Source organism: Harpia harpyja, chromosome Z (genome assembly GCF_026419915.1).
Source record: "Harpia harpyja isolate bHarHar1 chromosome Z, bHarHar1 primary haplotype, whole genome shotgun sequence".
NCBI lineage: Eukaryota > Metazoa > Chordata > Aves > Accipitriformes > Accipitridae > Harpia > Harpia harpyja.
Genome location: NC_068969.1, coordinates 85660400 through 85682704, shown reverse-complemented (window position 1 = coordinate 85682704; position 22305 = coordinate 85660400). Strand labels below are relative to the sequence as shown.

Sequence of the window (22305 nt, the reverse complement as noted above, 5' to 3'; positions counted from 1 at the left end):
GGATCATTTGAATATAAATGAGAATGTATTATTTTCTTTTTGTAGTGATCTTTTTGCCATAAAAGCAAATTGTCCTAAAGGCAGGCTTTAGCAGGCAAATACTAAAATTCCCTCAGTGCCAGTATATATTTGCTGAAAATGTGCTAGCATCCAGAAATCACAATTCAAACAGTTTATGCTAGATATCTGACAATTTCATTGCCTTTTATGCTGTGTCATGGATCAAACAGGCTCTATAGTTTGAGGTGAGGTTCAATATAGAACCATGTAACTATACAAAGATAGGAAGGTAACTTCTTATTTTGATGAAGTTATTTTCAATCTCAAACTTGTTCTGTTCTGTTTTTAAGGTATCAGTCTGATGGTGCCAAAAAGGACCCTCTAAAGATCAGTTCTATGGTAAATGTGAATGTAAACCCACTGTAATAGGATGGCTGTTAATTTTTGAAATTATTTTTAGCAAAATGGATTTTCAGAAAATCAAACTGGCTTTCTTTAGCTTTATTACTTTTAAAGAGTAAGCTGCCTTTACTCCTTTACTATACTTCCTAACACCAATGTTGTATTGAAGGAAGAGGGGAAAAGGGGACAGCTGATTTTTTTTTTAATTTTTTTTTTTCACGTATATGCCTGATCATGAAGTGTGCATGACATGCCTTGGCTTTGCTTTCGATGTTAAGAATGAACACTTTTTGTTTTCCGTAACTGGTTTTTTTTTGGTTTTTTTTAGTCTGGTGCTGTATTTCAGAGTACAATGAGACACATAACAACACTAATTGTAAACTTACTTATTTCTCTAAAATTACTAGCTTACCTTTGGCTGTTGAAGTAGCTTAACTCAGAATATGAATTAAAGAGAAACTTAGCTGCTGTTGGTTTAATACAAACTAATTAACACGAAGTCCTGCTAGTCTGTCAAATCAGTAGCTGCTGATAAATATCAAACACGATCTTCAAGGCCTCTTTTACAAACCATGATTAATTCTGTACAATACTTCTAAAACTTTTGATTTTATTTATGTATAGGCTAGTTGCTATGAAGATTGGCAATTTTAAACGTGCATCCCAAGTGGATGTATATATTTGCAAGGACAGTACAATGTACCTTTTAAAAAACCCCAAAGATTGAAATTCTGATACCATTGAATTTAATGAACAACAACGACTGTAATTTTGGGGATCAGGATCTTTTCATACCTGATTCTGTTTGTGAATTTTTTGTTAGCTGCTTTAAGCTGCAAACTAAACATTCTTCATTACTTATGTGGATGTCTTGCATAGTTACTTTTCATTTAATCAACATTTTTTACATAAAAAAGAAAAGAATTTAAGCTAGATTCTTACTGTTCCTTGTGGATTTTACTGCTATGGGTTACTTATGATTCCTGTGATGATGCATTTTAGAACACCAAACTGTGTGGTTTTTTTACCAAGCTCATGTCCCTCATAAGATCAGTTTCAGTTACAGCAAGTTTTTGTAGTTCTTGTTTTCTGAGAATATGTAGTGTTGGTTTTGCATTTTTACTATTGTTATTTTTTTTACATTCAGACCTGGGGATCAGAAGGATATCATCTGTGGGTTATTGATGGGAATTCTTCTTCAAACGTGAAGCCTGAAAGAGATGTAAATAATGAAGCTCGCCAATTTGGTATTCTGCAGTTTCATTTCATCAAGAGTGCACTCACTGTTAATCCTTGTATGGTAAGTTTTTTGTTGATAAATATATCCTTATTTCAGACCACATTTCCAGTTTTCAGGTGACCTCTGAGTTATTCTTTTAACAGGTTTTAAGTCTGTTCTGTAGCCATTAGACTGGTCTTCCTTTTTTCATCACAGAACCTTTAAAATGGTACTTTGAAAATAGTGCTATGCAATACTGTAACATGAAACCTGGTAGTACATAGTGATACAAAAACTGAGAACTGCCTTAATGGTTGTTTTTCATATTGTTTACATAGAACTTGTTAATATATTTATCATGTGTTTTCCTTTGTTTTCTGTACATGGAGTTCAAGGTTGCTTTTGTTTTTTTGTTGTTTGTTTTGAATGTAGAGTAACCAGGAACAAGTCCTCCTTCAAGGAGAAGATCGCTTGTATTTGAACTGTGGAGATGCAACACAGGCTCAGAGTCCCAGAAATACTTCAGCACACTCTGAACATAAGCCTGCCAGGGAAAGAGGCCCTTTTTCAGATGGCAGTTTAGATTCTCAGGGTTTAAGCACTTTACTAGGACACAGACATTGGCATGTTGTACAGGTAATTGTTGCTGGTTGCCCATATGTGCTCTGTGCTTGCAAGAGTTTATAGGACTGGAATTTGCAGCTGATCTCACCACTCTGCCATTTTCCTCTAGTTTGACATCATTGCCTTTTTATTGCCTCTTGGGTTTCCCCTGGTACAGCTTTTTCTTATGGCCAAATGGTAAAGGAATGTTGACCGTCTCAGCCTTGTGGCTATGAGTTTGCATCCTAGCCAATAAAAAAATCTAAATGTCTTCTTGACTTCAGGAAGGAGTAGTTAAATTACTTTCCTATGCTTTGAAAGGGAGAATAAGTGCAATGTGCAAGAAATCCTTTAGGGGGTTGTTCTGTTATTTATGCAAATTACTTTAAGCATATTCAGCTGATGAATACAGCCTTTGGACTTTGGCTGTATTTTCAAGCAGTCTTAGACAACATCTATTTAAGCATGTAATTAAAATTTCACAATGTCAATCTTGTGAAAAAGAAATTATTTCCAGGGGCAGTAATGGGACAGATTCTATTTTCTCTGGAATATAGAAGAAATATTAAATAACTTTTGATCTGTAATTCTAGTGTGTGTTCTTCCATGCTTGAATTGGTAGATATTTTTCTAAATAAATGTTTTTAAAAGGTCCCCAAGATTTTGTTTTTCATCTAGTAAATGAATTGGTATTACTAAACAGCATTTGACTCTAGGCATGTATGTCAGGTTCTAGGTACTATTGAATTTCCACTTTAGCTGGCCAGGTAGCTTTTCTGTCTTCTGAAACTGGTGCAGGAGGGCAGAGACCTCATTCTGTGTAGGAGCAAAACTAACACAATTGGAATTACTGGGGGAGCAATATAACCATGAGAACAGCCAGTGGCTGGGCAATGAGAGCACCTACCTCCTTGTAACAGACCAAGGACTGGAGTTTGAACCTGGATTTGTATCATCCCATGTGACATGAACAATCCAGGATCAAGATTTAATTTGACATATCCCAGCCAAATGCTCTCATAACAAGGCTTTTGGATGTGCTGGTGTGTATTTCTGATGGGATTAGAAATTTCATCCCAACACTGAAAGTCCCTCCTGAATGCTATGTTTATCAAAACTTCTATGTTCCCATGAAAGGCTCTGGTGGAGGAGAATTACCTAGGGTGGGAGAAGAGCAAATTTTGACTATTAATCTGTAATATAGTATTAGGTATTGTATGTTGTTAATGCATTTCTATATTTCTTGTATTAAAAACAGGCTAACATTTAGGCTTCAGTAACTTTCTGGGGGTGGGGGGCAGGGAACCTAATTGTATTTAAAAAAGAAATCCCAATATTAAAAACCTTTAAGCCAGTGTTTTGGAAAAACATGGCCATTGTACAAATTCCTGTAGAACATTACAGTTAATCACTACTTTAATAGTGCTTGGTATAGTTATGGTTCTGGTTTTCTGGTGTGTTTTTTTTGTTTTTTTTTTTTAGATTCATAGTACGTATCTAGAGAGCAACTGGCCTATAAGGGTGAGTTATTTAAAGAATATGTTCTTGCCTCTTTAAAGGTATGGGTTGTTGATAACTGTCCCTTAGGGCTGGATGAGCTCAGGAAGATGGAATCATTGTTTTAAATTACAGAAAGAAGAATATATGTTGGGCAGTAAAGTAGAAAACATGAAGATACCTTACAAGTTTTGACTCTGACATTATATTGCCTTGTAGTGATGTGCACTGGGGATAGGATGTATCATTTAAATAAGTTCCCTCCTGAGGTTCTGGGTTTTTTCTCTTTGAACAGTTTTCAGCTATTGACAAGCTTGGACAGAATGTAGCTGTTGTTGGCAAGTTTGGTTTTGCACATTATTCTTTACTTACCAAAAAATGGAAGCTGTTTGGAAACATTACCCAGGTGAGAGGGTATAGTACTTTGTTCAGGTATACTGGGGAGGTTGTACTTCTTGGAATGTATCTCTTGGAGAAAATAAAAAAATAATCTTTTTCAAATAACCTGTAGACACACTTGGGATTATGGATGCTGGTTTTGCATGTGTTTTTCATAAAGTGGCTGAAACACTTATCTTGGGGCTTTGGCACAATAATTCATGGCTGATTATTAAAAGGTTTCCAGATCTGAGTGCGTATAGTCAGACATTCCCATATGTCTTATCTGACAGTTTTTGTGAGACATAGCTTTGGATGCCAAGCTTGTAAATTCTGGCCAGAAGCAGAAAGCTAATTTGAGAGAGTTCAGGCATGCCAGTAGCATAAGGAACTGTGGAGCTGTGTTTTGTAAGATGGTGTTTGTCTTTCACATGTTATTCTTTAGTACTTTGGGTTTTTTATACAACAAAAACTTCATATACATAGGTTATCTTGCCACTATCAGTAAAGCTGATAGAGATTATGTATGGCTTTCAGAAATTTCCCATAGAATGTATGCGTGTGTGTATGTGTGTATAAGTATATAAAATTACATACATATATGTCATTTGCTTGCTTTTTTCAGGAGCAAAATATGACGGTAACAGGTGGCTTAGCGTGGTGGAATGACTTCATTGTTCTTGCATGTTATAATTTAAATGATCATCAGGAAGAGGTGATGTATTTTTCTTCAAAGTAAATTAATCATGTTTAGAATATCTGATCTCTTCTACAGTAGTATTATAAATATGAAAAGTTAGATACATAGGTGACTTTTGGTCATGTTCAAAAATTCTTTATTAATATGTAAGTAATTCTTTGCAGAAAAGGTTATTATTGCTATTAAAAACTATTTTCTGCTGACTACCAAAAATATACTCATTGTTCTGAAAAATTTGTGATGTTTTTGCATGTTAGCATGAAGCCTGTTTTGGGGTATCTAGTTACAGTATTTTGGGACACTTTTGTAAGGTGTTAAATTAGATGGGCGGAAGAGCTTTACTTACTCTTTGCTTTTTAAAACAAATGAATAAAACTTCCTTTTGTTTGTTGTTTAGTACTTCAGATTTGGCTGTACTGTTCTTTAACCACTTTGGATGCAATAATATAGTGCAATGGATAAAACATTTGATGAAACAAAAACCCAGTTATGTGTCTTGCTAGAAATCCTTGACAGCCATTCCACAAAAAAGAAAATAATTGAATGCGGAATTACTATTAATTTGTTGGTAAACAGAACCTGTATTCAAACCTTTTCCTTGTAGCTGAGAATCTACCTGCGAACATCTAATCTTGACAATGCATTTGCACACATCACCAAAGTGCAAGCAGACACATTACTACTGAGTGTCTTCCGGGACATTGTAATACTCTTCAGAGCAGATTGTTCCATTTGCCTATATAGTATTGAGAGAAGGCCTGAGGGGTGAGTATCAGTATTTACATGCTTTTGCAGTAATGTACTTGTAAATCTGTTCTCAGTCTGAGTAAATTCTTATCATAATATAAAGTTGTTTGATAACTTGTGGAGTCAGATTTTTAAAATACAGAGGGGTAAGTGTTATCTGTATGCGCAAGTGATAGTTCACAAGTGTTGTCACTTGCATGCATGCAGATAGGCATATTAGGTGTGGAGGTAGTGACTGAGATATGCGTGTTTCCAGCTGTCTGTACAAACATGTTCTAGCTGATAGGGACTTGAAAATGGAATGTAAATAGAAGAAAAAGGTACTAAAAGGCACCCACATATTTGAATATTTTTAATAAAAAATGTTTCTAACATTAAAAGTAGAAATTGGTGAGGGTGGTGGTGGAGTAGCAAAGATGAAGAGAGACAATTTTGGTTTGCGGTTGTCAGGAACTATTTTGGTGCAAAAGAAGTAGCAACATAAGAGCCAGATACTTTCAGATAGTTAAGATTAGTGAACCTAAGGAGGAGATAAGGATTCCCAGATAGTTCTTTGAAGTGCCTAAGCAGGCAATTTTTCTTACACTTATGACATCTTGGTTTCAGCAAGAAAGGACCTTTTTTTTTAGCAGAAAGCAAGCTGTTGATCCACTTTGGAGGAAAATATTTTCAATGCTTTTCAAAGAAAACTCCCAACAAAATCCAAACCCTGGAATTGTCTTATTGAAGGGTGAATAGAGTCTTATTCTGAAGCATCTGATGTTGTCTTCTATCCACTTGTAGCTGTATTCCCCAAAACTATCAAGATAAAGTAGCCCAGCTTAGGTTTATTTGGTAACTTTATGTAGAGTAGATACGTGGACCTGTGGGATTCCTGGTTAAAGAAAAATAATTTTAGTCTATAGAGTAAACTGTTTGCTGAGATTAAGTTGCTTATTTTCATTAGGTTTACTTCAAGGTATTAATTTTATGTTAAATACTATTTTAAACAATATTTTGCAAATATTTTAAAATTGCTAAACGTAGTCATCTTTCCTTTCAGTCTTAATCCTACTGCCAGTATCCAAGTTCTTCAAGAAGTGTCCATGTCTCGGTACATTCCTCATCCTTTTCTTGTAGTGTCTGTTACGTTGACATCAGTGAGGACAGAGACTGGCATCACCTTGAAGATGCCTCAGCAGGTAACAGGTCTATAGTGCTCAAATTTAAAAGAATTGGTGCCTACATTTGTTAGCTTAGTCCCCAAAGGTTACGTGCTGATAAATGAACCATAAATCAGTGGTTCTTCTATGTAGTAAAATGTGGAACATGTTTCTTCTGATTCTTGTTATATAGACATTTTATGTGTGAACTGGGGGCGGGGTGGGTGGTGGTAGGAATAAAATCCAAATTCTTACTTCTATTTCATATCTTCTTTTGTCATCTTGTAAAGTTCGAGGGCAAACGTTGGAGGACAAAGTAAACTTAACTATGTCAAGGGTATGTTTCTCTATTGTGCATTAAAAGTTGAACACCAGAGCAGTCCATGGCATTAAGAAGTGCCTTTCTTGCAGCAACAGGTCCATTACTCAAAGAATAAACAGAAAAAAGGAAAAGATGGCATATGACCCTGTAAGGTTACTTCTAGTCAATTTCCTACTTGCTAAAATAAAGTAAGATGATCTCTCCCACTGGTTATGTCAGGGGATAGGCCAACAGCCAACAATGACCAAGGTGTGAAGGTGAAGCCCTGTCTTAACTCCAGGAAATGATTCAGGCCACTGAAAGCACAGTGCAAAGAGAATTGCATTTTTGTTGCCTGTTGTATAAACAAATTAAGCTTAACTATTTGAGTAGCTGCAGTATGAAGCATATTTTCTCATCAGAGCAGCTACCTTAAGATAGTTCAGATGTTGCGCTGTCTGTGAGGCAGGCCTGTAGACATGTGAAGGTGCATATTTTTCTCCACATACCAAAGCCACTGGCAGATAGGACAGCAATGGCACAGATGTAAAATCTGAAGGTTTGCGCTTGCTTCCTTCCGTTCATTCTAAGTTAGTGTCCCACAATGCTGAACATGTGTCCTGAGACTTTGCTACTATCTTAGACAAGGGCATAAAAGCCAACATGCTTTTGGTTTTCTAGTCCATCTTGTTGTGAGACAGCGTCCTTATTCCTGAACTACCTGACATATGCTGTTTCCTAATTTTGAGAAAAAGCTACTGAAACTTTTTAGAGCACTAGTAGTATTTTAAACTTAGCTTCAAACTGAACAAATACTACTTCTTTTCTTTCTAAGAGCCCATATCTTCAAACTTTGTCAATCCTCCTGACCAAAAGAAAAGTATTAATGTTAGCACTGAACATGACACTGCACTGTAGACAAAGCAATGTGTCTGACTTAGCAGAGTGTGTCAGCCTTCTCAGTGTTGTTGCCTATTGGTGACCTTAACCCCTGATGTTGCAAATTTACCATACAGGCCCCCTACCCATTTATTTTAAAACTGAACTTCATGCACAGCATGGTATTAGCTCCAGTGACTTGGTTTAAAATTAACATGAAACAGTTCTGAAATAAATCTTTAGACAATACTTTGCTTTCCTGATATGCCTAACTAGAAAGATTCTTCTCTAAGCGCAGCTTCTAAAAGTTCAAGATGCTGTCCAAGTGTGGCTAAATTCTTTATGGCTCAACTCTTTTTGGCTTCTGTACCAGTGTTAGTCTTTGCAGTCAGATACTGGCAATTATGTAGTGGTGATACTGATAAGAACACAGAGCTTTATTTTTCTTAAAATACTGGTGGCTTGCCCATGCTAAGAGGCATAGTTGGAAAAAGCCTGTATGAAATAAACACATGGAATAAGTCTAGTGAACAAGAAACCTTCCAGTATTTACTCCCTTGCACAAGAACTATATGAATGAACCTATCTGTAGGTACCTAGTTCTACTGGATTTTTCTGAGTCCTTCTGCATTGCATTTGGTTGTTAGTCATCTCTGTATGGCAGTGCAGTTAATTTACTCTTTTTATTCTGGATTTGTATTGTGGTTATGGGTCAAGTGATGCATTCAAAAAGCTCAAATAATTTGCATAATACTATTTTATCCTTAGGCTTGTGAAGCTGAAAGTATTATGCTAAACTTAGCAGGACAACTCATCATGTTGCAAAGGGATCGATCTGGACCCCAGATCCGAGATAAAGATAATAATCCTAATCAAAGGAAGCATGTGAGTAAATGTATGTGGAATACTGTATATGGCTTCAAAGATGTCAGTGACTGAAGAAGTTCTGGAAGGGAGTGGTCCAGGCATAAAGAAAAGAGGTCTGTAATGCAAGGCAGTGTCTACACTTACAGGCTGAATTGTTAGCTGGAAGTAAATCGCTGCTCCCGTGATTTATTTTTTTTTCTAAGAATCTGTGAAATGTTACTACTTAATTATGTGAATGTCTAACCGAAGTATTTACTACTTGTGTTTACTACTTGTATTGCAGTGAAAGATGCCAGTTTTAAGCATAAAGGTCCTGTGCAAAATTTGGTATGCAGTAATGACACAGAATCTCCAGTCCATCTAAAACTGTTCTGTATGTTTATGGAACATTATCATTTTTTGCAGAGTATGTTTACAAAGTTCCTAAAAACAACAATCATAGAAATCAGTGACTGAACTTTTCAATTTTTCTGCACTGATGAAAAACACTTCTACATGAAAGAAGCACTTTGGGAGAGTGAAATCTGACAAGTTTAGATGAAGAGTTCTTTGCAGCTCAATCAAACACTAGCAAATTTGGTGTTTGTAGTAATTTTGTCAGTTCTAGGTTGGACTCTTGGGCTCCCTGAAGAAGAAGAGAGCAGATTTTTATTTTCTTCCCTTATTTTCACCCCTCTGGCCTCCTGACTAAGGAGGTTAAAAAAATTGAAAGAAGTGTCTTTTGAGTTAATGTAAGTAATAAGTGATGCTTTCCCAGGTGGTAGGGTGCAGTTAAGGGATAAGCATATTTGCTGCTTCTTTGTTAGAGGAATAACATGTTTGAAGAGAATAGTTCTTAGCTGAAAAGAGTTCTTGTGAAGTGGGTAAAAAAAAAAAAACAAACAAAACAAAACCAAACGAATAATGAATTCTGATTTTTTTTTTTTCTTGTTTTTCAAATAGCTGCCTTTTTGTGCTCCAGTTGTCCTAGCCCAGTCTGTTGAAAATGTGTGGACTACTTGCAGGATCAACAAACAGAAACGCCACTTACTGGAGGCTCTGTGGCTCAGCTGTGGTGGGGCAGGTATGAAAGTCTGGCTTCCCCTGTTTCCCAGAGATCATCGAAAACCACACTCCTTTCTGTCAAGACGGATCATGCTGCCTTTCCACATCAACATATACCCATTGGCTGTTTTGTTTGAAGATGCCTTGGTTCTTGGTGCTGTTAATGACACTGTGCTCTATGACTGTTTATATCCTCAAACCAGTGCTAGAGAACACTTAGAGGTTCTCTTTCCTTTCTCCATTGTTGAGAGAACCTCTCAGATCTACCTCCATCACATTTTACGCCAGCTCTTGGTTAGGAACCTTGGTGAACAAGCCTTGCTTTTGGCCCACTCCTGTGCCACATTACCATACTTTCCTCATGTACTAGAACTGATGCTTCATGAAGTGCTGGAAGAAGAAGCTACCTCGCGGGAACCCATTCCCGACCCTCTGCTTCCCACTGTGGCGAAGTTCATTACAGAGTTCCCCCTCTTCCTGCAGACAGTTGTTCATTGTGCTAGGAAGACAGAATATGCCCTGTGGAATTACCTTTTTGCTGCTGTTGGAAACCCGAAGGACTTATTTGAAGAGTGCTTAATGGCCCAGGACTTGGACACAGCTGCCTCTTATCTTATTATCCTACAGGTAACGGTACCTCATATATTGCAAGAGAGGTGATATTTACTAATGTTGTAGTATTTTAGAAAATATTGTCATATCAAAGTTAATGCAAGTTAAACAAATTTTTAATAGTTTTCTGTTATGTCCGGTTATGAAGGGGCAGAATATTATACAATGTAAGTAGTTAGTTTACTGTTACAAAAAGGAAAATAATAGCGTGAAATTTGCTGCTTCTAATCTCTGGTATACTTGAATGTGACATGTCGTGGCTTGACTTAATAGGACTTCTGTTGCTTGATGGCAAAAGCAAATGACTTAATTATGCTTTGTTACTTGCAGAATATGGAAGTTCCAGCAGTTAGCAGACAACATGCTACTCTCCTATTTAATACTGCCTTAGAGCAGGGAAAGTGGGATCTTTGTCGTCATATGATCAGATTTCTTAAAGCCATTGGCTCTGGAGAAACAGAGACACCTCCAGCTACACCAACAACTCAGGTTTGTGATTAAAATAGTAAATACTGTGCATCAAACCTTGTATGATTAGTCTTGCTATTATATAGCGTGTTTGCTCCTTTGACTGTATGTTTGGGTTTTCTTGGTTTTAGGAACCTAGTTCAAGTAGTGGCTTTGAGTTCTTCAGACATCGCAGCATTAGTTTATCCCAATCAGCAGAGAATCTCCATAGCAAATTTAACTTGACAAAGACACTGAGTATGCCCTCTGGCCCATCTGGAAAAAGGTAATTGGTAGTAATGTCCTCTCCTTTCCTACTTTGTTAGGTACCGTACTAACTCTCTTACCAATTTAAGTTATAGAGGTACATTATACGAGAGTTACATTTGTCATAGTTTCCCTCCACATCCTTCTGCGTTTGTCTCCTCCTGACTCTCATAATGTCTGTGCCTCTTTCTTGCGTTCTTGGGAGAATATGTTCTCACACATGTAAATGCATGTGTTTGTGTGTTTGTATGTATATATGCACAGGCACACTTACATGGATCCACTGGATGCATATGTAGTAATTTAAATAGCTAGTGAAACTGCATGCCTTATATTTGAAGGATCTGTTTTGATGAAAGATACATCTTGAACAGCTCACAGTATACATTAGTATACACAGTATACTATTAGCATCATAGTATACATTGCACTGTGATACTGTGCGCATCTTGATCTAGCAGTGTGTTGCCAAGCCATAAATAGAGCCTTTTATACCTTGGGGTGAATCCCTCTTAAACTGCTGTATACAGAATTCATATTGATCGGTATTAATGTTCAGAAGCAGCACTGAGCTGGGATTCATTATTATCTTGGTTTTGGCTTTTTTCCCCACATAAGACCTTCAGAACAACCTTAGTACAAATTCAAATGCTTTTATTTAGTAATTTTCCATAGAGAGTACTATCTTAAGAGTTTTGATAAGAAGGGTCCTAGACTAATACTTGACTTGTTCTCTAAACTTGTTTCTCAGAAGTCACTTTGCAATGGCATCTGCCTTTTATCTCTCCTTCTTTACCTTTTTCCTGCATTGCTAATAGTTTAATACTGTATGGACACTGCTGCTGTTGTAACTTCCTTCCCTTATTTCACTTCCCTGTTGACAGGGATCTTTTAGAGAACATAAATAGCAAGGAATGGTGGAAACTGCTTCTGTTGGTACATAGAAAGCTCCCACTAACTACTCTGGTCACTCCATGTACTGTGGTTGTGGCCAACAACCTTTACAACTCTGTTTTATCAGTCTTAATGTCACTGTTCTCTGGTCTGTCTATAGGTGGAGTAAAGACAGCGACTGTGCCGAGAACATGTACATTGACATGATGCTCTGGCGGCATGCTCGGCGTCTGCTAGAAGAAATCAAGCTGAAAGACCTTGGCTGCTTTGCTGCACAGTTAGGCTTTGAGCTGATTGGTTGGCTGTGCAAGGAGCGAGCCAGAGCTGCCCGCGTGGAGGATTTTGTGTTTGCTTTGAAAAAGCTACACAAGGATTTCCTCTGGCCATTTCCAGTCATACCGGCTTCGTCCATTAATTCACCTTTCAAGAATGGAAAGTACAAGACAGGTGCTGTAACATCTGAGTTGATTTGGTTTCCCTCCTGCAGTCCTACACCCATCAGTCTGAATCTGTCCTTCCTCAGTTCAGCCAAGCAAAGAACAGGCTGAGGCTTGCCACCTGCACAGCTTTCTCACACAGGGTGTGTTTTTTTAAGGGAATCTGTTTAGCACAGATGGCATCTCTTGTGTAGTCTGATTACAGTACTGTTTCTGTTGAAGTTTCTTGCTTTCTCAGGTGCATACTGAACTGGGTATCACTTGTGCAGATGTTGAGTTGCTCTTTCATGTAAATTCTACAGAAAATTACTAGAATCAACATTCTTATATAGCCTTTAGATGAGGTTTTGATTAACTTTTTATATTTAAAAAAGTAATGTTTCTAATATTTGAAATTTGCTTTATGTTAAAGGGTAAGAATTTTGAGGACTTGCAGTAAACCTCCTTTGTGTTATTAATCTCTCAGTTCAGTAGTTTATCTTCTCAGGGCAAAGTTGATACTAGCTGCCAAGTCTTCCTCTTTTTGGTAGTAGCAGCACTATAATTTAGTTCTATTGATGCTAACACTTTATCAGCTGATATTTCTTTTACGCCAGTGCTGACATAAAAAGCTGATCAGAAATTCTTGAAGTACGTAAACTTGCTGCATTCCCTTGCTTTTGGTGATCCCTCAGCAAACTAATTGAATATTGACTTAGATACAAGTTTTAGCTTCCTGAAGTGCCTGGAGAGAACTTTCCCAATTTCCTTTTTGATGTTTATATGACTTTTCTTTGGTGGGTTCTTTTTTTAACCGTAGGGGAGCAGTTGCTAAAATCTCAGTCTGCAGACGCCTTTGTAAACATGGAAATGGACACAGGGGTTTCAAACACACCTCGGAGTCGCAGCTGGCTTGGTGCTATCAGCTCCTCTCAGAGAGAGATTGACACTGTTTCATCCCATGGACCACACATGCAAGATGCATTCCTTTCTCCTTTGCTAAGTAAAGGTTGGTCTCTGTTCCTTCTGTCCACTCATTGGAAAAATGCACCTGGAAGTACGCATTTCTATTTTGATACTTGCATGCCACTGCTGTATTGTTGCTTCTCAACTGCTGATAACCATAATTCAGAGAAAAAAAAGAGGATTTGTTGAAAAGTGAACAAAAATTTTTACAACAGAAAGATAATGCCCATGTCATACATCTTTAAGTACTTGAAGTAGAATATGAAATTGATATTTGCTGAAGTTCCTGCCTGTGGTAGTAACTTGAAATTTAGTATTTTTACAGTCTGGCTGGGAAGAGTGTTCTAAGTTTTATATTTTTGCCTCTTGCATGGGTCGGCCTCTTGCACAGTTCGGTACGGTTCTAATGCATGAACTTTGTGCTTTTGGATTTCTTTAGAAAGATATACATTCTTTATTGAGGAAATTATAGTCCCATATAGTTTTTTTTTTCCTATGGCTTTGTTTAAATCACTTTTTTAAAAGGTCAAATGTATGATCAGCTTATGAAAATACAACAGGGAATTTTATTCTTTGTTAAACTTTGCTGATCACAGTCAGAGACAGGAAATGTTTGTCTGACCATTCATCTCTCTCTTTTTTTTTTTTTTTTTTTTTTTTTTTTTTTGCTCCCTCTTGTCCTCAAGCATACAGCAACGTTTTCAACAGTGTCTACATCATGTGATTCCCACTTTATTAGGGAAAAGACCTAAGTATATAAGTGTGAACTACAATCTCCCCAAGATGCTAGGGCCTCCTGTGAGAGTCAGAGCACTTGGAGCTGTAATTTAACAAGTTGATGGGCTTTAAAAAATGAAGAAAGAGTGAGGTTCTCTTCCTCTGCTTGGGCACTTCCTCATTCTATTTTCACTTCTGTTTCTTCTGTTTATTACTTCTGGAGACTGCAAGAATGCATTAGGTTTAAGTAAGTTTGTTACAGAACTCTCCAAAAAAGCATAATTTAAATTTACCCCATTTATTCCTCTTTTCATTGCATTATCTTGTACTGCTGTCTGCCACTACCGCTGTTTCTATAAACAAGTATCTCATTTTTTTTGCTGAGCTGGATGAAGACCTTTGAGTTCAATGGACTTTGGTATGCATTTTGAAGCGGTTTATTTCTAAAGTGAAACTAAATTAATAGTCTTTAAAAAATTGCGAGCTGAATTCTAATAGTAGTAATTTCACAAATAATTAAGCCAGCAGCGGCATGCATGGGCAAGAACCTAATAAAACAACTTTCTGACTTTCTAAACATTTTCCACAGAAAAGATACATCTACTTTAATATGGAAACTGTTCTGGAGGTTGGGTGCCTTTATGACTCACCACTATAATGGTTTTAGCTTTGCTGATACTGTTCCTGTGAAAATTCTGTGGCTACATCTACTCTTCATGTGTTTATTAGAAATGCTTATTTCCTTTTGTAATTAGTGCAGGTGAATATTAACATTACCAAGCATTCAGAATCTTCAGGGTTTTGTATGAAGAAAAGAACTTGCTATTGCTTCTTCCTTTTTAACAGTTAAGTAATGAGTTATCTTCAGACAGACCACAACCCTTCCTACAGACTTAATTCTAGGACTATAGTATGTAAGAGGCTGTCACTGTGCTCTTACAATGATTGCCAACACATCTTTAGGATCCCTTATTGATATTATTCTGCAGAATTATTTTTATTTGATAGAAAAACTACTGCATTCCTCCAATAATAGTTCCACCATATAGTGTAACAAGAAGAATGCTGAAGTGGGATGGACAGTATGCCTGAAATAACAACTTAGCACTGTGATACACAGCAAAGCATTACTGCATAATTTGTCAATTGCTATAGGAAGTAGTTCAGAAACTCTGCATCTTGCTAAAGCAAGCAGTTTCTTTTCCCCTCATGTTTCTGAGTGTTTTTGATAGGTGATGAATGCAGCATTGGTTCAGCAACGGACCTGACTGAAACAAGTTCTATGGTGGATGGTGACTGGACCATGGTGGATGAAAACTTCTCCAGTCTAAGTTTAACTCAGTCAGAGCTTGAACATCTCTCTTTAGAACTGGCTAGTAAAGGGCCACACAAGTCACAGGTCCAGCTGCGGTAAGTAACATAATCTTTGCATTTGAAACTTAAAATGACTAGTATGTAGCTTTAGGGGAAAGAAACACTGTCTACAGAATCACACTGGGATTTTTGTCTTTAGAGTGGAAAAAGAAGTAAGTAGACTGTTTTTCTATATAGGTACTTGCTACATATCTTCATGGAAGCAGGATGTCTGGATTGGTGTATTGTCATAGGCCTTATCCTCAGAGAATCTTCAGTAATCAACCAGGTTTTCAGTATAATGCAATCCTCTGATATTGATGGAGAAATCTGTCAGAACATCAAGACTGGCCTATATGCTGTTGACAAATGGGCTTCTACAGATTGGTAAGCGTTATTTTCCACCTTCATTTTCATTCCAGTTGTAGATAATTAGTTATCTAAAAAACCCCTTTGAGTTCTCTCAACCCTAGCTGAAAGAATTATTTAAAAGCACTTTTGAAGAGAATTTCAGGACAGTCACTTAATACAGGTGTGATCAAACTGGAAAAAAACCAACAAACCAAACCCCAAACAACCAACACCCCCAGCTTCTGTTGTTTTGCTTATGGTTGCCTTTTCCTGTCTATTAAAAAAAAAAAAAGTTTCTGTACAGGAAGGATTATAGAAGATACTCATTTATATTAAAAATCTCCCAAGAAAAGCTGCTTTTCAGGCATATGACAGAAGTACTGTTTTTTAATTCACTCACGGTGTTCTGTACTGTTATTTTCCTAGCCCTGGGTACAAGCCATTTCTAAATATCATCAAACCACAGATCCAGAAACTAAGTGAAATAGCAGAAGAGCAAGTACAGCCTGAAGCTTTTCAGCCAGTGAATCCTTCTAAGGTTACTGAACAAGTGAACCCCAGAGCTGAGGAAAGCAGGACTTCATCTAGCCATGGTGCTAATCCTCAGAGTGATGCTGGCAACAGCAATGCAAGCAGGCATGAAGAGGACAAGTCTAAGATAGAGGATGAGGATTCATTCCAAGAAGGCAGTTATGACTGTATTGTGTCTTAAATGGAAGATGAACAACTTCCCAAGCATCAGGTGTGAAAGGAAGCAAACCAGCTTCTAGACATGCTTCCATGTTTTGGATTTGAACTATTTTTATGATTTTTTTTTTTTTTTAATATTTCAATCTTTGAAATCTTTAGTGGGGATAACTAAGCAGCAGTTTCATCTAATAATTTCAAAAGGAGGCAAGTTTGGTTGTTTTTTTTTTTTTGATGCAATCTTCAGACTACAGTTTTAGGTTTTGATACTTAATAGTGTTGAGAGACAGTGAATACATATGGAGACAGGTTCAGCTAAAGTTCATCAGTACCTTTACATCACCAACATGTTCTGAAGGAACTACTTATCTCTTAATTGAGTTTAAAAGGCAAAGAGGGGATTAAATTTAAAAACTGTTATACTTTGCAGCTTGCCTGCCTAAGAAATATCTGATCAATGCAGTTCAGATTGGTTTGATATCGATATTTTGTATTAAAGGACTGTAAAATATATTGTATGTTTTTGTGAATACTCTTGTACAAATACTCAAGGCTGTACCTTATTTGAAGGTACCTATATGTATTGTGCATGTTCCTAGATGACTAGTAAAGTTAAAGCAGAGTTGCACTTCTTTCTGGATGAGGCATACTTTACTGACCTAACATTGACACAAGGTGGCTTACCTGTTTTTTACTGCCACTTACAGATCTTGTAGTTGGGCTTAAGGGATTGCTGAAGGTTATTTATTTCATTGTAAATTCTTTTCTGAAAAATGGATTTTTTAAATGTAAATAATCATCATATACTCTTGCTATGGAAAATTAGTTTAACAGCTCATACTTAAACATTTTTCAAACATTTTATAATATGCATACTTGTAACTAAGACATATTTAACTTTCATACAATGTTATGGAAAGCTGGCTGCAGAAGTTTGTTGCTTTGAGGTACTTATTTTTTCTAGCTGCTGTCCCTATGTAATAACTACCTGTAACAGTATTAATTTAGGTATTAGCTTGTTTGTACTGTGCAATCTGAACAAAAATGCAACATTACTCATTTTATACAAAATAAACTAGTTTATTTTTTATAACATCACTTGATTACTGACATGGACCAAACTAGTCATCATAGGGTAGTTACAGCATCTGTTGCTTTTCTAGTGTAGTTACTAAATGCACATCCATTTAAACTCTGAAAATTAAGAATATTCACAATTAAGTTGAAATAAATTGTGGTTTTATCATCTTTATTTCCTTTGTAGATAAGATCAAGTGCTTTAAAATGTACAAATGTTAAACTGTTGCTTTAGAATGGCTTTACTAAGCCAATACAACCAGTACAAGTGCAATAATTGCGAGTATTACTTGGAAAGCTGGAGATTTCAGTGAATGCAGCTTGAATTTCCATTTAAGAGTTGAAACTAATAGTGAAGTTGAAAGAAAAAAATCTGGTTCAAGAGTCCCAGCATTAAGCTTAGTCTGCATTGTAGCTACTGGTTACATATAATGTCTATCATACCTACAAGCCTGTTGTGATCTGACATCAAAATCTATTATTGTTATATGGGGATACTTAAAGCTTTTTTATGATAAAAAAACATGCTTAATCTATGGTAAAAGAAATAAAAACTGTGCTTCAAGTTAATATTTTTCTGTGGTTCTGTGGTAATGATGTAAACCAAGCTCATCCTGATCAGCTTTCTGCTGTTCAGGTTTTGGATCTGTACAAGTAAAAACATACATTAACTGATATACTAACATTCTTTAATATTAGTATCTTACTACTGTGCTACTGTTGTTTAGCAGTTAAATCTTTTTAGTTGTGAAATTTTAGAAGTTTGTACTTCTTTAGTAGTAATTCTCTCTATGCAAATCTTATGTGCTAATTTTGTATTTCAATTTCACTGCTGTTATACCTGTAATTAAAAGACAAATGTATTCAACTTTACTTGAAGTTACTCCTGTGGAAAATAACTATTTCTGACTCCAAGCCATTGACAGTAACTTTGCAGAATTCAAGTAGGTTATCTCAGAGAAACAAAGCTTTCGAAACTACCCAATGAAGATTGTTTTAGTTTGCCACATCATACCTGTATGGTCTGTTTTACAGGATGAATGTATCAAGCTTCTAAGTTAAAAGTTACCTTATTAGTGCACCTTTGAAGTTACATCCACCTACTGTTCTGAAAAGAGGTGTATTGGGTTTAGGGGGCAAGGGTGTGGTAGCAAGGGGGGCTGCAGGGTTGGCTGCAGTGAGTAAAGCCCAGGAGCTGCCCCTGTGTCAGGTGCAGCCACTTCCAACAAAACCACCATGGGATATAGCTGAACCCCTCAGCCAAGCTGGTGCTTCCTCTCTGCAATATATTTAACAAGGGGGAAAATAATGCTGTGCAGCAGCTGTGAGAGAGATGAGTGAGGAAGAAAAGATGTGAGGAACAGTTCTGCAGACAGGGAGGCCCATAAAGGAAGAGCAGGAGGAGGTGCTCCAGGCACTGGAGCAGAGATTGTCTGCAGCATGTGGAGCTGTACAAGTAAAAACATACATTAACCAATACACTAACAATATTAGTATCTTACTACTGTGCTACTGTTGTTTAGCAGTTAGTTAAGATCTTTTTAAGACCACGGTGAAGCAGGCTGTCCCCCTGCAACCCATTGTGGAGCACATCAGAGCAGATGTTGCCTGTGGAGGACCCCATACCAGTGCAGGTGGATGAGCCCTGAAGGAAGCTGCAGCCCACGAAGAGCCCATGCAGGAGCAGGTTTTCTGGCAGGAGTGGCAGCCTATGGGGGACTGGTGCTGGAACAGTCTGTTCCTGAAGGAGCATCCCATTGAGAGGAATATCCACATTGGAGCAGTTCATGAAAGACTGTCCCATGGGAGGGACCCTACACTGGAGCTGGAGAACAGCAAGAAGAGGAAGGAGCAGCAGAGAGGAATTGTTGTTACAGACTGACCATGACCCAACCCTTGACTAACCATCCCCGATCCCTCTGCATCACTGTGGAAGAGGAGGTAGAAGAGTGAAGTTGAGTCTGGGAAGAAGGGGGAGGTTGGGCAAAGGCGGTTTTATTTTTTTGTTGTTGTTGTTGCTATCCTACTTTATTTTTAATTGGCAGTCAATTAATTTTCCCCAAGGACAGTTTGGTTTCCCTGTTATGGTAACCAATGAGTAATCTCCCTGTTTCAACCCATAAGCTTTTTCATCTCGTTTTCTCCTCCTGGCCTGCTAAGGAGAGGGCATGAGAGAGCAGTTTGGTGGGCACCTGGCAGCCAGTCAAGATTAACCCACCACAAAAGGTTTATTCATCTACAAATATGCACTATTACCTCAACATACACGTAGGAAAAATGGGCCATTTAACCAGCTGGGAGTCAGCATTGTCTACGGAATTCCAACTCACTGCCTCTCATCATACTTTGTTTATCCAGCTCACATAAAACTGGCTGCCCTGGTTCTTACCAGCCTGGCCTACTTATGCATTTGCCATTAAATTCTGTGGAAAGATGTCCAACTTCCTCCTTCACCAGCATTTGCATATGAAGTTTTCTTGATCTGGTTCTCATCCTGTACAAAACCAATTGTCTCCGAAAAACAGCAACGATGCTGGATTCCTTGCTACCCATTTAAAAAATCCTCTCACGCAGGGTATACTCGCAAAACTGCTTGAGTCAAGTCACATTTCTGAGGATAATTTTCACCATCACTTACGTCAACCAAAGTAAGCTAATTTTTCACTAATGTGTTTTAGTCCAAAGCAACCAACTTACTTAAAACAGTTTTAAAGCTGAAGTGTCTGTAAGCTACAGGTTGAGATTCACTCCTAAGTAAACAAATACATGAATGCATGATCTAGCCAGAACCTGTACAAAAGAGGTCCCTTCTCATTATAAACCAAGGGGAGTTGTCTACAGCTATAATGATATATAAAAGATGATGGGTAACTTGTTGAGGGTGGTAGGCTGGCTTCACTGAAGGAAGGAGAGGCCCCAAGAAAAAAGGCCACAGATGCAATTTACTGTCTCATCATAGTTTCCTATCCTAGAGCTGAACACTGTTGAAATATTCTAGTGGGCAATGAGATGAATGCCAGCTTGTGGTGAATGGCAAAAGTAGTCCCAAGTGCTTAAACACAGAAAAGGAAAGAGCTTTCTCATACCACTCTGAAAGAAAGATACAACTTGCTGAGTTTTCTATTTATTATGTAACACCTGAGATAAGTAAACTCAAGGAGTTTCCTGCCAGACAGCACTGAAAAGAGACTTTACAAAAGCACACAACTGGAGGTTGAAGCTAGCTAAACAGTTCAGACATAAGGCACCTAACCACTCTTTCATAACTTTTTTCAAATTATTGTTTCCTATCAAAAAAAAAAAAAAAAAGAAACACCACACCACCACACACAGAAACAACCCTGAATAAACCATGCATGGGCAGCTTTCTAAGACAGTTACTTAAATTCTCCTGTACCTGTTGGCTTTGAAGCTTCTATTTGTTCCAGAGTCTCAGACCCAACTGCAGAATTACTCCTTTCTAGATGAACTACTGCTAACTTTCAAGACTGATTCTTACAGCCTTCTGAAACTGAAATTTTTTTAAAAACTGTTCTGTTCATGGCCAGTGGTGCTTGACACCCTGCTTGAAATATAGGTAGCAGTGACTAGATGTCCCTAAATTGGCTTATACTTCCTGCTCAAGTCTCAGCTTTATGCTTGGCATGTTCTCAAGCTGCATCTGCAGCTTCGTCTGAACCATAAAGTATCATAGCCCAGCAGAACCTCTTCTGCAGTGAACAGGGAAGCCTAATTTCTAGGACTAATTTATCCTCTGAGACTGGAACAGATTTTCATGAAGACTTGAGAATCCATGTTCTAGCTTCAAAACAGAAGTCACACTTGCGCAACTTCACACCATTGAAGCACACAGTTTTGTGACAGCACTTGGGGTTACTGATCTTGCATGGCTTTTTATCCATCCTTCACTGAGACCACACATCAAGTTCTAAAATGGGTCACCCTGCAGGGTCCTTCCAGATTATTATCAAGAACCAGATTAGGTTTAGCCCTCAAGGAAAAAAGTAGTGAACAGCATTACCATGCAGGCAAACTCTTCAGCAGCTATGTCTCATATGCTACAATTAGCTCTGTATAGACTTGTTAGATCTTGTCTATTTGATTAGTGTTTTTCCAACAGGCTTGCAACGCAACCTAAAATGAACAGACATTAAAGATGGGTCTTGCTAACACAGAACAGCTCCACTCAGCTCAACAGTCTGTCACTTTGTGTATGACAGCTGAAATTCTCCTGCTCATTGCACCTACCGCAACACTTTCTTTCTTCAAATGCATACTTCTACCTGACAGGCAATCTGAAGGTACAGTGACGCTCTAATGCTGCATTAGATTGTATAACCACAACAGGTACAGGCCTGCTTTGCAACCACATGCTTAAATTGATAAAGTGCTTATTTCTGAAGCTCTTTTACCTACAGATATGAAACAAAGTACTATGTATGTTAATAGAGAACATAATAGATTCTCAAAGCCATCAAAAGTCAGGGAAGAACTCTAGCATTAAGAAAGAGTAAAGCAATTTAGAAAAGCCTGTGCATGTAAATTGTTTCAGATGAACATAGGGTAATTCCAATCAGCTGGCTGCTTACTGCCCCCACTAAGAATAAAGACTTTTTCTACTCCCATGCCCTTCTATCCTTAAAATTACCAGCTGCTTGCTTATCATATATTTCACAGAGTAAGACACACAATTTTTATGAGAATTAATAAACCACAGTAAAAGACTAATCTGCTTGTAC

The 22305-nt window shown here is 37.5% G+C and overlaps 1 protein-coding gene across 2 annotated transcripts in view; it reads left to right on the top strand.

Moving 5' to 3' along the window:
• Nucleotides 1-18136, top strand: part of RIC1 (RIC1 homolog, RAB6A GEF complex partner 1) — a 65645-nt gene extending 47509 nt beyond the window's left edge. For both annotated transcript variants that reach the window (XM_052775659.1, XM_052775658.1), the window contains exons 10-26: nucleotides 351-399; nucleotides 1550-1702; nucleotides 2054-2257; nucleotides 3707-3745; nucleotides 4017-4127; nucleotides 4725-4814; nucleotides 5404-5564; nucleotides 6589-6727; nucleotides 8637-8753; nucleotides 9678-10406; nucleotides 10722-10880; nucleotides 10991-11124; nucleotides 12160-12446; nucleotides 13230-13424; nucleotides 15331-15508; nucleotides 15650-15838; nucleotides 16229-18136. In XM_052775659.1, coding sequence (XP_052631619.1) covers nucleotides 351-399; nucleotides 1550-1702; nucleotides 2054-2257; nucleotides 3707-3745; nucleotides 4017-4127; nucleotides 4725-4814; nucleotides 5404-5564; nucleotides 6589-6727; nucleotides 8637-8753; nucleotides 9678-10406; nucleotides 10722-10880; nucleotides 10991-11124; nucleotides 12160-12446; nucleotides 13230-13424; nucleotides 15331-15508; nucleotides 15650-15838; nucleotides 16229-16514 — 3220 coding nt within the window. In that variant the 3' untranslated portion in view covers nucleotides 16515-18136. The remainder of the gene's footprint in view (nucleotides 1-350; nucleotides 400-1549; nucleotides 1703-2053; nucleotides 2258-3706; nucleotides 3746-4016; nucleotides 4128-4724; nucleotides 4815-5403; nucleotides 5565-6588; nucleotides 6728-8636; nucleotides 8754-9677; nucleotides 10407-10721; nucleotides 10881-10990; nucleotides 11125-12159; nucleotides 12447-13229; nucleotides 13425-15330; nucleotides 15509-15649; nucleotides 15839-16228) is intronic.
• Nucleotides 18137-22305: the final 4169 nt, after the last annotated feature.